General features: G+C 30.8%; 2 protein-coding genes across 2 annotated transcripts in view; one reads left to right on the top strand and one right to left on the bottom strand.

Annotated features, from left to right (window-relative positions):
• LOC130666608 (uncharacterized) overlaps nucleotides 1–16,940 on the top strand; it is a 58,316-nt gene that overhangs the window by 16,789 nt on the left and 24,587 nt on the right. The window lies entirely within an intron of this gene.
• Nucleotides 4,761–13,937, bottom strand: LOC130666610 (uncharacterized). The gene is made up of 6 exons (XM_057467764.1): nucleotides 13,837–13,937; nucleotides 13,471–13,760; nucleotides 12,783–13,408; nucleotides 5,272–5,388; nucleotides 4,975–5,166; nucleotides 4,761–4,893 (listed from the first exon to the last, which is right to left on the bottom strand). The coding sequence occupies exons 1-6, from the start codon at nucleotides 13,896–13,898 to the stop codon at nucleotides 4,834–4,836; spliced, it is 1,347 nt and encodes a 448-aa protein (XP_057323747.1). The 5' UTR covers nucleotides 13,899–13,937; the 3' UTR covers nucleotides 4,761–4,833.

Genomic DNA, 16,940 nt, shown 5'->3' with positions numbered 1-16,940 from the left:
TCTTAAAAAATTCGAAAATGTGTGTAAATTATATGTTACAGCCATAAACTGTTATATTAAATGAACAAAAATAATAACATTGAAAAAATTGAAGCGTAAATACAGCGTTTTGTTGACTGTTATAAAGAAATTTTGATATTTTATTGATAGATTTTAAAATTTTTTGTAAAATTTATTATTATAGCGAATAATCAATAAAATAGATATTGCAAACCTCACAATTTTGGAGCCAAAAGTGATACGAAAAATTTTCTTGGCACAGATTTGTAAAACGTTGAACGATCTACTAAAATTTCCTCAAACTTTATGGCCTGAGATCAAAATTTTACACATTAAATGGAAAAAATCGAAATTTCAAAAAATCTATATTTTTTAACGCAAATAAAAACGAGAGGGTTGACGTTAGAGACTGGACCCTAAGAGCTTTTTCTTACAGAATTTAATACTGAAGAAGGAACAGGGATGGTTTTTCCGAAAAATAATGTTCTACATAGTTTGCAGGAGAAATGAAGGTTAAAAAATCATTTTTCCATGTTAAATCAATGGTAAATCTTCAAATTCGGTGATGGAGTTCTTCAAGTTGATATTAAGGGCTTAAATTTTTACAGAATTTTTTTTTTAACATATATAACAAGAATTTCACATGCGATCGAAAAAAAAAAAAAATTATCGACCTTTTTTGGAACACCCTATTGGGCATATTTTTTCAATTGCACACACACAAAACTCGTGAAAAAGGGCACTATTTTTCACACTTTTTTGTGTGTTGGTATATTTCTACAGTTATACACGTACACAAAATATATGAAATAGTATCCACGGATAATATATTTTTTTTGGCGATTTTTTCGTCCGTGTTAAACAATGAAAAAAAAATATGCTTATTAGATGACGAATATATTTTTTCAATTATCTTTTAATTATAATTGGCTTCGGCAAATATTTCAATTACAACGATTTATAATTTGGTGCTATTGGAGTTTTACTGTGTAACGCCATCTATTGTCGTGGAAGAGTAGTTGCTATCATCAATTTTAGTTTTGTGTTATTAACATTCATAAGAACAATCGCGTTCATTGAGTGTACACCGTGTTAGAGGTTAGATGTAAATATTTGATTATTCAGTTGCAATTATTTATTTCCGTCAAAAATGCCTTTAAAATTTGTCAAGTCAGAGCGTGGAAAAAACTTATTATTATACGATGGATATCTTTATTGCCAAAAAAGAAAAAAGAAAAATAATATTTCTTGGAAGTGTAACTCATGTGTAACATGTAACGTAATTATTCACACAGATACTGATGATAAAAATGGTATGTGTTTTCTTATTTTAAAATATTGTTTACAATTATTTTTATCAATTGTATAATTTTCTAATTGAAAGCTTTTACAATGTTTTTAACTAATATTTTACAATTTCTTTTCCTTATTCTTAGGAAATATTGTTGGAGCTATCCCTGTTCACAAACATTTGACTGATGTTGTTGCAGTTAAATCCAAAATTGTAAAAGAAAAAATTAAGAGAGAAGCCTTAAAAACTCAAGATAAACCTGTTGCCATCTTATCAAAATCACTACGTGGAGTATTGTCACCAGTTGCTGCCAATTTACCCAAAATGTTATCGCTTTCTCGTGCTGTTCAGCGTGTGCGAAAAGAAAAGGATAACAATAATATTATTAATCCGTCGTCTCGTGCTGAGCTTGTTATGATCGATGATTGGAAATATACGTACAACAATGAATTGTTTTTGTTACATGATAATGGCGGAGATAAGAAACGATTTTTAGTATATACCACGCAACGTAACCTAAATTATCTGACATCTTGCTCACAATGGCTTGGTGACGGTACATTTCGTACTGCACCTGCTATTTTTATACAAATTTATGTGTTACATGGATTGAAAAACAACAAAAATTTGCCTTTAGTTCATCTAATCGCTCCAAATAAATCAAAAACGATTTATATTCAATTTTTTAAATTATTGCAGGAACGTATTCCAAATTATCTGCCTGATCGTCTTATGATTGATTTTGAACCTGCATTCATTGAAGCTTTCAAAAATGTTTACTCTGGGACTCAAATATGTGACTGTAATTTCCATTTTAGCAAGTGTGTTTATAAGCACGTTCAACAATATAAACTCCAAAATCAATATAATAACGACATGAAATTTTCAATGAATGTGAGGTTGTTAATGGCATTAGCATTTGTACCAACTCAAGATGTTGTTGCAGCATTCGAAGAAATCGTTTCATCGGATTATTACGAGCGACATAATGATCTTTTTGACGATTTGCTGGAATATTTCGAGATGACATGGGTTGGGAAAGTAAAACACAACAAAATAAACGTGAGAAGCCTATTTGTCCTATTCGGATGTGGAATTCTTATAATGCCGTTCTCAACGATTTTATCCGTTCAAATAATTCATGTGAAGGCTGGAATTCTGGGCTCAATGCTCGAGTAGGTCAGGCGCATCCCAGTATAGCAGAATCAGTGAAATCGTTGAAAGACGAACAAAATAAGACCGACATCTTAATGACATAAATAGACTCTGGTCTTGATGTTGTTGGAGGTCGTCTTAAAGCCTATCAAAATTATGCTGAATGATTGAAGCGAGTTGCTCAAAATTACGATCCTTCAAGAAAATTGGAGTATCTTAATAATATTGCTAAAATTCTAGCGTCCAAGAGTTACATGTAATTAAGAATTTGATACGATGGGAAAATTGGAATTTTGATATTTTATTAATCAGAATTTGGTGCAATCATGACTTTGATTATCGCTAATTTGACTTTGACATTGATATTGCGTTTTTGTAATTTAAATGTCATTGACTGTTTTTTCTTATAATTTAAACTTGTATTTTGTTTATTATGAATTTATTATAATGTGTAAAATGAGCGAATGCTCTGTGGGATTCTGGTGTAGGTGTGGTTAATCCAATAACTAACAACTAACACAAAAATTACAGATGATAATTCAGATCTTTATTTAACAATATGTACACTGAATAACTGAGAAAAATACTTAATAGCGAATGCAACTAGAAGATACGCGTTAGCGAATGCGACTGTAAACGAATGCGCGTATAAATTCGACACGTAGTCGATAGCGGTTAATGACGCGATAATTAATTTATAATTAATAACACGTGAGTAACAATTCAATGTATACTCAATAATTAGTAGCCTTGATATACTAGCTAATTATTGAGAATATTTAAGCGGAGATTTAGCGGAGCGGTTCAGAATTATATCACACTAGAGCTATATTGAACGAAGCGGTTAGATGGATAGCTGTCTTTGTACTGATCGAACTATGAAGTCGATTCTGGCTTGCTGGTGTTGAGCCGGCATTTCCACTCGGTTCTGACGTGGCAGCATTGCTGCATAAGACGATTTTTCCCATTGGCTTAAATGCGCGCCAACCGGAAGTAGTTAACAGCCAATTTCCTTATTGGCTGCCAAGTACGCTGATATGAGACGAATTATTCCATTGGCCGGCAGGTAGCGGGTTCTCATGCCATTTTGACACGGTCATGAGCAAGAAATTGCAGGTGTCGGGCCCAGATAGCGATTGACCCGGCACTATTGTGACATTCAAGTCAGTAGCGAGTTCGGCTGCTCCCGTACGTAGCGAAAGTACACGAAGCTTTTCAAAATGATTAAACTCGTGACTGAACATAATGCTAATTTAAAAAGTTAGATCATATCAATGAATTTGCTAAAATTGTAGCACCCAAGAGTTAAATATAATTCATATTTTAATGCGACGGAATTTTGATATTCTATTAGTAGGAATTTTGTGCAATCGTGAAATTGATCATGTTTCGGTTTACATTTCCGGGATTTTATATAGTGGCTCATTTTTATATAGTGGCTCACCCATACATCGGAACCCAGAATTTGACTTTTGCAGTATATTTGTGTTGATTATGTAAATAAATTTGTATTTAACAATATAAATTGTTATTACTATTTTATTTTTTCGTTTAAATGAATTATTTGCGTTTATCTTAATTTTATTATATTTTATATTATCTTGGGTATAAAATTATATTATTGGGAGTTTTTGACGTGGGGATCAGTTGTCGGAGATGAATTGTCAAAGGTTGAATTGTCGCGGGGATGATCTGTCGAGGATGAGTTGTCGGGGATGAATTGTCCTGGTCCCAAAACGTAGTGGACCGAAAAAACATCTATACTCACTATTCAGGTACTAACAGCATTATTCAGCTATCCACCATTTTATTCAATAAGATATGCTAAAATCTTACTTAGCCTTAGTAAACCTGAACGCAGCCATTCTTTCATGAACTGTCGACATTTTTAAACAAAAGACACTAAGTAAATGGTAAACAAAACATAATCAATTCTGGAACTTAATATATTTTTTATAAATATTGCCCATAAATAAAAACATTACAAGTCCACGATTTGATCTGGTTTTGTCCTTGCAAATTTTCAGAACTAAAATTTTTTTGATTCTTATAAAAAATAAAAAAAAAAACAAATAGTCCAATTAGACTAAAATCAGATGAAATTCTTCAGTCAAGGTAGATCAAAAACAGATTAAAAATTCAATATGAGTTCAATAACAGACCAAGTAGTCCAAACGCCGACCAGTTAGACTAAAATCAGATCAAATTTTTCGACCCGGGCTTATTGGTACTGCATGGTGAGGTGAAAAATAAGTTAAAAAATTTGTTTAGCGATAAAATTTATTTTTCTATATCTAACGATAAGAATAATGCTTGACACAATACATTTTTTTTAAGGCATTTACTACATAATTTATTTATATCCATTTGAGACAAACAATTTGATACTATGTTTTATTCATTACGGTAATTAAAAGAGCTAAAGCGGAATATGAACTTTTAACGACCTGAAAAAAATAGATTGTTTTTTTTAACATTTTACAAATTTAAAAATAAATAAATAAAAAATTTTTGAATAAATTGCTTACAGAGAGAAATGTCGGCATAGATAAAGTAAAGAGACCAACTGCTTTGAATTCCAATGGTCGGATTGTTTGAATCATAGAAATCGTTATAAGATTACTCAATTTATTATTGTTACTATTATGATTACAATTAGTATTTTCATCGTTGACATATTCCCAACCAGACAGCCATTGATTATAAGATAAACTATTCGTCTAATTATTATTTAATTGAGTTATAACAATAGAATAACTACATTACATATATGCTTATAGTGATATATAAAAACTTAAATTAAAATAGATACGATTATTTTTTACCATCCAAGTAAATTCGTTACCGAACCAGCAAAAAACAAATAATTCTTGAAGCATACCTGCCATGAATATAGCATAAAAGAAAAAAGATTGCATAAAATTTTTATCATTATTCAAGTTCTGTAATACAATAAAAATAGTTTATAAGTTACTACGAATCGTTAATTCGATTTGTTTAACGGAATGTCTATAGCCACCAGTCACGGATAGATCCGGGACTGCAAAAACACACGATTGGTGGCAATGAAGTCTGCCGTTCCTTGACTCCAAGAGTTAGAGGCACAGACTAGTTATGAGAGGGGGCTATTATTTTCTATTCCGTGACCGTAAGAGTTGCAGACACGGACTAGTTGAAAGAGAGGGCTATGTTCTCTGTTCCGTGACTGCAAGGGTTAGAAGCACGGAATAGTTATAAGAGGGGGCTATAATTTTCTGTTCCGTGACCGCAAGAGTTGCAGACACGGACTAGTTGAAAGAGAGGGCTATGTTTTCTGTTCTGTGAGTTCAAGAGTAAGAGGCACGGACTAGTTATAAGCGGGGGCTGTAATTTTTTATTTTGTGACCGTAAAAGTTAGCGGCATGGTCTGGCTTATCGTTAGAGCTCTGATTTTTTTTTTTTAACAAAACTTAAGCGACTTCCTATAACGACTGATTTAACCCTTTTCCGGTTCGCCTTGAGTCCCTCCTCTCAATTTGAATCGTACGTCTTCGTCTTAAAGCAAGAGAGCGCTAGAAGGGCGCGCATGCATGCACTACTACGATTAAACTGTTACACGATTAAACCGTTACTCACACAGCCTTAACAACGAACTTTGATTGGGGCTACCCCCGTAGAGCTCACACCGATACATTTCGATACACACTTTCGGGAAAGGGTTAATTCGCATACACGGAGAGAAGAGAATGGTCATAATTACCATTCTACATGGTAACCAGTCCTTTTTGTGAAAGCATAGGAATCAATACTAAATGGCATGAGAATGATCACCATAAAAGATTTTGTCATGGATTTTGTATGTGTTTATGTTTGAATAGACCAACACATAAGCTTGTTATCGTTCTGTGCCCTTTTTCACGGATTTTGTGTGCACGATTTTCTCATGATTTTACGCATGATTTTTCTCATGATTTTGTGCACAATTTTGTGCATGATTTTTTTCATGATTTTGTGCGCGACTTTCTCATGATTTTATGCACGAATTTGTGTACACTTTTCTCATGATTTGATACATGATTCTTCTCATAATTTGATGCGCGATTTTTCTCATAATTCTCACATTTTTCTTTTACATTTGTCAAGACAATTCTTTAATTTTCAAATTCTAATAATAATATATTTTAATTGAAACTTATTTAGGGTAACTAGTCCAGTCTGTGACCACCCACTAGTGAATGACCGGTATACAGAAGAATGATCATAATAATTTTAAAATCAAATTAAAAGTTATTATTTACTTGTGAATGTAATCTTACATGTCTTTATTATTATAAATCACAGCGAATTGAAGTGATTTATAAAATTATCATCCAAAATAATTAAAATTATGTAGAGGATTGAAGAGTTATTGAAGAAACATTGAATTTGAACATGAACGTTTGAAAAAAATTATTTTTAAACACTATGTGTTTCAATAGTAGTAATCGATTTTTTTATAAAACAGTAAATTTATAATCATTTATATAAGTAAATTAATTAACGAAATTGACTTTGGTTACGTGAAATCAACGTAAATATTTTGTTTTTATTAATGGTATGTTGGTCATTCACTGGTGTACTTTATTCCTGTGCTAAGGCAGTAAATGACAGACAAGTCATTTATTGGTGAGTCCGAAATTTGCCAAGCCCAGTGAATGACCGTGTGTTGGTTTTTATTCGTTATTTGATTTCATGAAATAAAAGCGGCTTTTGAATTTAGGTCAACTTTTTGTTTCGTATTTTTTAAGAATTTAAAAAAAAATTTTTTGAATTCGGTTCATAATCACTGGAAATATAATCTTGCACCTTGTTTTCGTGAGCATCAACTAGAATATTCAACATTAAAAAGTATTTGATATATAATTAAAAATTTCTAATACTGGCCAAATCATTTCATATCATAACCGTTGACAAAAACTCAAATATTATTTCAGGATTAAAAAGTATTCAAAATTATTAAAAATTTTTAATACTAGCCAAATCATTTCATATCACAATCGGTGGCAGAAATTCAAGTAGAGTTTCAGCGTTAAAAATTTTATATTCTGACGCTTTTACAGTAGTAAGAATGATTTGATATGATTAATCGTGAAATTTCAAAAATGATTTACATGATTTCGAAAGGTTAAAAATTATTAAAAAATAAATCTTTCTTAATCCTATCAAATGATTTTGTTTAATCAGGGTACTGAGTGTCAAACAAAAAATAAGACTGTAGAAGAATAGAATTCAATTTATAAAATCGAAGATTTTTTCGTTAATTTTATCATTTTATTCATTCAACATTGTTTGTTCTTTGAATTTCAAAGATTGTATATCTTTAATCAATTCAAAGATTAGTAATAATAATTCAAAAGTGTTAATTAATTAAATTAATAATTTACGTTAATCAAAATTTGTTAACTATATAAATATGATAATTAAATAAGCGTACTTTCTCGAGTCGAAATTTTTTTTTGGTAAAATTCCGTTCCAACCTAGACAAACTGAAGTCAGAGCTTGTTAGGCTGAAATGGAATATAAGAGATAGAGAACTACGTTAAAATTAAATTCCATTTCAACCTAGTAGCGCCTACTTAGCTTCATTTTCAGGTTAGTTGAGGGTGAAGAAAAATTTGAAAATTTTTATAATAAAATTCTGCTACACCCTAGTTACCCGGGTGAAAATATTTCAAACTGGAAAAAAAAGTAATTTTTTTTCTCGGCTGAATATTGGCCGAAAAAAGGCCTAGGTAGGAATACGAGGCCGAAACTCGCTAGGCCGAAAAAAGGCCGACAATGAAGCTTAAAAATGGCTGACGGTAGACACGAGGATTTATACTATAATTATTATTATTATTATTATTATTATTATTATTATTATTATTATTATTATTATTATTATTATTATTATTATTATTATTATTATTATTATTATTATTATTATTATTATTATTATTATCCTATTTCATTGAATAGAATAGAAACAATTGTATTTATCAACTATTTATTTAATTGTCCGGTAAAAGTGAATCATATATGGCCCTATATTAAAATTTCCAATATATACAAAGTCATGTATAGAAAATTCAACTAAATTGAAAAAAAAAAGACTTACTCAAATTTTTTTTGTGATGCGGATTTTATGAACGGATTTTTATGCACAGTAAATATTTTTGTAGAAAATTGAACGCTCTACGAAAAAAGTCTCTTATCATTTTTCGATAGTTCCCACTGTTCAAAAGTTATTTAAGCTTTAAGTCAAATTTATAGTAAATTTTGAGATTTTTTTATTTTTTCAGTGAAACTATGAGACTTATCAAAAAATGACGTCGGGTCGTTTTTATGGACAATTTCACCCTCTACAAATTATTTTAGATAAAGTTTTTCGAAATTCTGCATTGTTTTCAATTTATTTCCATTTTAATTTAAAGCTCTTAAAAAAATAGATTTCTGATTGATTTTAAAAGCTTGACATTGAAATGAAATTAAATTGAAAACATTGCAGAATTCCGAAAAACTTTATTTGCAATAATTTGTAAGGAATAAAATTGTCTACAAAAAAAATTCTATGATATTTTGTGATGAGACTGATAGTTTCGCCGGAAAAGTGTAAAGATCTCAGAATTTACTATGAATTTGACCCTAAGTTCAAATAACTTTTGAACTGTTGGATTTATCGAAAAATGATAAGAGACTTTTTCTGTAGAGCATAAGGCATTTCATTTGACTTTTATTGCCTTACATCTAAAATTTGACATGATGAAATGTCCTGAAATTGGGCAAAAATCCATACCTCAATAACGTCTGCTTTATTTTTTTTTTGATAATAACCAATATCAGTATAGAAAAATTATCAAAGTTTTAATCTCATTTTTGACCTGAGAAGATCTTGTGGGATCATATATAGTATTTAAAATTTTTGTGAGCTGACTAGGTTGAAACGGAATTTAACATTGTAGTTAAATTACGATTGACTCTTTTTCGACTTACTATAAGAGCAAACCAGGCCGAAAAGAAAACTTAAAATTCGAAGTAAATTTCATTCCACTCTTCTTCACCCTGACTTTAGGCGAGTTAGGTTGAAAAAGGTTTTTAAATCAAAGCGGCAAATGCCTAGATCAAAGGAATCAGGGTCTACAAGGTTCAATTTGAGTTTAAAAATTTCGACTCGGGTTAATAAGTATGATTTTATTTTTACAGTTGAAATTGTCAATGTGATATTAACATAGCTTACGAGTATTTTTCCGCATCCAAAATGATTATTTTTATAAAAACACAACAGCTATTTTCATCCATTGGTACTGTGATTATAAGAATTCGTTGAATGAAATATTAAAATTTTAACAAAATACTAAAATCGGTGTTTTTTTTTTCTACTTGATTTTATTAATTTATCGGTCAGATACATTAAAGTTTCTAGGAAAATTAACTTCAAGCCAGAACTGAATTCGTCGGTCATTTACTGGATTATGCCCGGTCACTCAATAGACGAAAGCAGTCATTCACTAAGTCTTTACATTTTACGCTGATTATACGTAGTTTTATAAAAAGTATGATGAAATAAATAAAAAATCATGATGAATATCAAAAGATAGATGATGTCGCAATGCAAGTATAATAGCTTGACTGAGTTCAAAGTTAATTATTGTTTTTATTAGTCGAAAGATCTGCCACTACAACAAATCGGTCATTCATTGGGCAGTTTACCCTATTGATATGATTTTTAATTGAACTTCTGAACTATTGTAATGTTCTGTCAGGAAATATTTTGTCCGGGAATAATTTGCCGGGGATATTTTGTCGGAGATATTTTGTCCGTTGATATTAACGCGTGTCACACTCCAGCAGGCTCATGTCCAATCATTTTTTTCCGAGCTTTGGATTTTTTTATATAATAGATGCAAACTACACAGGGAGAAGTAAATTGTGTATTCTCCAAAGTAACATAGTAATTATAACCATGTAGCATGGTAACACAAGTTTTTTAACCGCATGATTTATTTGAGATAGTAGTTTGTCCGATTATGAATGGTAACGCTAGCCATGCTAGCATGGTAATCATTCCTATGCTATCATGGGAATCATTCATATGCTATATTGAAATAATTCCTATGCTACATTAGAATTATTACAATTTCGATGAAGCTGCTTCTAATTCAAGGTAGTGAGGCTAATATTAAAATAAGGTTTTATAGTTCAGAAATTAGGTTCATTGATTGATAATAGATAAATTTTTAACTAATTTTAAAAAATTACTAAATAAAACATTGAGATATTTTAACATGGGTAAGTTTTATAAGAATAATATTATAATAATTTAATTACGTATTAAAAATATATTAAATTAATATTTTATTGTAAGTAAGCTTATTAGTTTCGAATTATTAATGTAGATAAAGTTAGAAATGATCTAAATTAAAAATATTAAATCCAGCGCGTTGGAATATAAATTTTTCCGTCTGCAGCAGTGACGATACGTGTAGTAGAATAACATTTTTAATCAAAATACAATAGACAATGTTACTGGTCAAAAAATACTTGAGTTTCGCATGATTGACAATGTTCATTGAAAAAATATTCATTAATGTAAGTAGTACATAAAATTAATATATGAACAGGTTCCAACAAAACTAAATGAATATAATAAAATCAAGGTCCTTCATCTGACGGAATCATTAAGATTGTCCCTTTGGTGATTATATAGCCCAAATAACTTACAAATATCGTAAAAAATACATTATTCGGATTTTCTGAAAGTAATTGAGTAAATGAGTTGGAATTTTCAATATTTTCTAATTATAAAATCGGAGAAGTTAATCCTGTAGCAAGAATGCTATTTTCGGTGAGCAAAGTCATGTCATAAATTATATATTGGTCGCATATACTATATAGCAGCGCTTAATATTTAAACTGCTTTCGAGCTATACAGCATGGGACTCATGTGCCATTCTAGCATGGCTTTGATCACTATGCTACAAAGTAATTTTTATCAGTAGCATGATTACTATGCAGTACGGGAAATATTACCAGGAGAATGGTAATCATTCCCATGCATCTTAATATCGATTCCTATGCTTTCACAAAAAGTACTGGTTACCACGTAGAATGGCGAATTGCCATTCTCTTCTCTTCGTGTATGCAAATTAAATCAGTCGTCATAGGACGTCGTTGTTAAACTTAAAAAAAAATTAGAGCTCTAACGATAAACAAGACCGTGCCGCTAACTTTTACGGTCACAAAATAAAAAATCTGTCTATCGGTTGACCCTGCAGGCCAGCCCTAAAACTTCCCGCTGTTTTTGAGCTCCTTGAGCCCGAAAACTTTGTCGTGAATACATTTTCGAGCTTTTCGAGCTCGAAAATACTTTTGTATGTCGTTCTTTTCGAAAAAAATAGATTTTACCATTTTTTCTCCAACGATATTTCTCAAACGAATGAACCGATTGAGACGGTTGAGGTGGCAATCGACGAGTTTTATCGAGTTCTAAAGCTGATCAAATTTGGAATTCGATTTATCAAGTCATTTTTGAGATATTTCAAAAAAAAAAAAAAAAATTTTTTTTTTAAATTCTTTCGACAACGGGTTCTCTTGAACGAATGAACTGATTTTGATGGTTAAGGTGGCATTCGACGCGGCTTATAAAGCTCTAGAGCCCAGTCGATTTTGGGATCAATCCATCGAGCACATTAAAAGTTATCCAAAAAAAACATTTTTGAAAAAATTTTATTTTTGGAATATCTCTGAACGAGCCCTACCGATCGAGCTCAATTTCTCACGGCTTCAAGATATTGACAAGCCGCATCGAATGACACCTTAAAGCTCCAAATCGGTTCATCCGTTTAAAAGATACAGGTATTTACATACGTACGTACGTACGTACGTACATACATACATACATACACTCGGACATCATCTTGAAATTAGTCAGAATAGCTTCCTAGGACCTTAAAACGTCGACATCTAATGAAAATTCGATTTTCGTAAATCGGACTGAAACCAATAACTTCCTGAATTTTTGAAAATTTACAATTTTCTTAGCGAGAAGTTAAAAATTACAGCCCCCGCTTCTAACTAGTTCGTGCCTCTAGCTCTTAAAGTCACAGAACAGAGACATAGCCCTCTCTTTCAACTAGTCCGTGTCTGCAACTCTTACGGTCACGGAATAGAAAATTATAGCTCCATCTTATAACTAGTCCGCACCTCTAACTCTTACAGTCACCATTTGTGGTGACCATTTGTGCCGCCATTTGTGCGTTTTTACAGTCCCGGATCTATCCGTGACTGGTGGCTATAAACACTTCGTTTATTTAATTAATTAAACACGCAGAATTCATACTAAAACCAATTGAAAACCATTAAGACAGATAATAGTTAAACTCGTTGCAAACTGAAGTAACATATATGTACTAAATGTTGCATTCAGGTCTTGAATAACTTTCATAAGTCTTTGATGATTTTTAATACAGGTTATAAATCTCGAACTAAAACTATCATTAACATTTTCCTCAAGTTCATTTTCGTCAAATAATAAAAATCTATGAATTTCCATATCTTCATCAGTTATTTTCATAGCTTTAAATTTATTTAAAATATCAAAAGTTTCTTTCGGTGATACTAAAGTAGCTCGTTTTACAAATTTGCTGTTACAATTTTGGTAATTTGATGTTAAAGCTGCAAATTGCATTGTTGACCATCTAATAAATGAAATGATCAACATATCAGAAGCAATCACAAGTGTTATGCAATACGCTGCTAAATACGATTGAAAAATAACTGCCAATTCATGATTTGGTGAGATAGCTGTGTTTATTATATAATAAGTTTTAAAAGGTAATCCAACTTTCTGGTTAAAACCAAAAAATAATAGTAATAATGGAAGACATGATGATGATAAGTAAAGAAGTTTGATTTCTGTTTCTTCTTTAAATGCACAATTCATAACACACATTACTATTCCCCGGTCTAAAATTTAAGTTTAATAACATTGGCATTCATTGTTTAAATAATAAATTTATTAAATTTACCAGATGATTGTTGTAATATATTTATTGGATTGAATACATCATCAATATGATTCATTATTTCATGGTAAGACATCGTAAATTTAGAAAATTTTAATAGACACATAATAAAGCCAATAATAAAACCTCCAATTTCTCCAGCAACTGTTAAGTCAGACATATTATCTATGGCAACAGTACTCATACCTGCTATTTGAATGATCATAGCTGCATAATTAAAAATTCTGAAAATAAAATGTAAAATTTTCCAGAAAATGTTAACTGATGGTAAAAGTGGCCAAATACCGCTACATCTGTAATTATTATTTCAGTGACGTATATTCTTTGTGAATTACTTTTTAAACTTCTTATAATTATACTACATTATACCTTAAGGTTTTAATACAAATATCTAAATATCTACGATGTGTATAAGTCAGTGTTTCGTCCATGACTGAAGTATAAATAGAATTTATTTCCTCAAAGTAAAAACGATTTCTTTGTTACAAAGTGAATAGTAAGGGGTGAAAAATATACATCTACAGAACGTTTATTGTTAAATATTTAAAAAAAAATTACTTCTTTTTCTTTGTTGCAGTTATCATAACGTATTATTTTCTGCTTATATATTATTCATTCGAAAATTATATAGGGGTTGAAAAAAATAACACTTAATACATATATATTATATTGTTAGAGGTACAGAAAAGAATAAAGTTCACTTTGTGTGGGTGCTATATTTATATCACTGAAAAAAAAAAAAAAAAAAATGTGTGAATAATAAAAAAGTTTGTTGAAAAATCATTACCTATGCTGCACCGGAAAAAAAAACACAGGGGTGGAATTATTTTGTTACTAACCCTAAGTCAGTCTGAATTTAATATCCGCAGAGTCAACATTGGGGATTTTCATTGACTGTCTTAAGCATAAAAAGAAGACGTGTGTTCGAAATTATTCTGTCCTTTCATAATGATAAACAACCTCAGTTTAAAAAAGAAATATTATAGTGTCAAGTAAAATTTTTCTGACGCTAGTACTCGAGGTGAGCTCTGCTTGTTTTGTTTTTTACAATTGATAAAAAAATTTTTAGAAAATCCAGCTCGAACGCTTATATTCTATTTTTATTAATTTAATTATTTTTACGTTAACACGAAACATTCGTTGACGGAACAATATCGACAATTCTTCATGATTTAATCGAAAAAATTAGTCCTAAATATTAAATCAAATTTCAATCACTGACATTGATTTTTGCCTGATTACATTGATTTTTAGAAAATAATCGTGAATAAAAGTTTTAAGACCCTGATCAAATAACTGAATTCGACCGAATTAAGATTTTTAATTCTGGTCAATTCTGTTATATTCTGTTAAATTTGATAAGACAGAATTTAAAAGAATTCAAGGATTATTTTCGAATTAAATACAATAAAACCGATTTAAAATTTTTGAATTAGTTGCAATTCGGTTTAACTCGGAGTCAGAACCAGAAATTCGAGGATTATTTTCGAATTAAACAGAATAGAATTATTTAAATTCGTTTCAATTTGGATAAATTCCGGTTTTTCTGCTGAATTAGACAGAATTCTTTCTCAAAATAGGTACCGAATTAACAGAATTTATCTGAATTATATAGAATTAAAAATTCAATTCTGTTTAATTCGATCGAATTCAGTTATTTAATCAGGGGAACGCTTGTTTATTAAGTATTATCGATGTCTTGAATTTTTCAAGTTCAACATAAAACGTACCGTTTTCAAGTTTAAAAGGTAGGTTTCAAAGGTATTGTCAAGTTCAAAATATTCGAAATCATGATTTTGAGCTCTGAGCACGAACACAGCGGGAAATTTCGAGGCTGGCCCACAGGGACAACCGATTTACAGATTTATTTTTTTAGTTTTAAATATTAGAATATATTTTTAATTTTAAGATTAGTATTGAAAATGAATTGTTATTCATTCATTTTTTAAATAAGTTTGATAAGTGTACCTACTGTCGCTCACTAAAACTTGTAATGTACCATACCTGATCAACACATGGCCCCATACTCGCTCAAAGGCAATTTCAATTGAACTATGGTAAGTTTCTTGCTTTGGAAACCCTGGCGGTCCTGAATCATGATGTATTACGGTGAATCACCGTGATTCACCGAGATTCATCGTAGTTCACGGTAGCATTACGGTGATTCACGGTGATTTACTGTGAGAGTTCACCGTGATGTTGCGGTGAATCACAATGAATCGACGCGAGATCTCACCGCGATTTCCAAGTTGACCTCGCTTAGAGTCCAAGTTGACCCCAATAGCCACTTTGGCTTGAAATTGACAGTAATTTGACGTTGAAATTACCTGAAATTTGCTGCCCAAATTTGCTGACAATTTGCCCTGCTTAAAAAATCCGATAGATTCTTATACACTGAGAGAAAAAAAAATTAAATTCAAGTAACCACCCGAGTCAAAATTTAAAACGCATCTCAAGCGTCTCAGGCGTTTAAAACGTATCTCAAACGTCTCAGGCGTTCAAAGCGTATCTCAGGTGTCTCAGGCGATTAAATCGTAAATTAAGCATCTCAGGCGTTGAAAGCACGTTTAAGAGGTCTCAGGCGTTAAGAACGTGTTTAAAACTTTTCAATAATTTTTTAATTCCGATTAAAATTGAAAAGGTCATGTACTGGGTATTAGGTAAAATTTTGTTTTTCCATTTTCCGTCAATTTATGACCTCTATGATGTTTTTATGATATTTCGGGCCAATATGTAATATATGGGGCATAACAGACCACTCAAAAAAAAATTAGGAAAACGGTAGACCCTAAATGCCATCCCTACAACTTCCCGCTTATTCCACACTTAAGCGCTAAAAATTGCACTTATTACGCTTTTGAGCTGACACGTTTCAATCACGCTTACAGCGTCTGAGAGGCTCGACATACGCTTTAAACGCCTAAGACGCTTGAGATACGTTTTAAATTTTGACTCGGGCATGTTTACTTAACTCATAATACTAAAAACAAGAAAAAATTTACTACATCGGAGTATAATATTTCTTATCTTTATAACAATTGTTTGAATCTACTCATAAATTCCTACAGACAATGCATTTTTACTAAAATTAAGAAAATATTTACTTGGCACTATTTAAGTAAAATAATACTTAAATCAAGAAATTTTACTTGGAAATATACACTTTTTTTTCTCAGTGTAGCTGTATGTATAATGCCCTATACTTAACTATATCACTTCCCTTGTGGAAATATTTCTCTGAAAAATCTCTGAAAAAGTCTTCAGAACTCTTAATAAGACTTTTTGAAAGCCTTACTTTTTCTGAAAAACACAGAAAAAGTCTTATCACAAGTGAATAACTCTGAAAAATGCTGAGAAACTCTGAAAAAGTCAAATATTGTCTGAAATTTCGGAATTTTCAGAAGAGTTGTGAAGTCTTACTAAGGTTTATTCAGATTTACTATATGCTTCAACTTCAGCTCTACAGAAAGACT

This window comes from Microplitis mediator, chromosome 4 (assembly GCF_029852145.1).
Source record: "Microplitis mediator isolate UGA2020A chromosome 4, iyMicMedi2.1, whole genome shotgun sequence".
NCBI lineage: Eukaryota > Metazoa > Arthropoda > Insecta > Hymenoptera > Braconidae > Microplitis > Microplitis mediator.
This window is presented reverse-complemented; position numbering and strand designations above follow the sequence as displayed.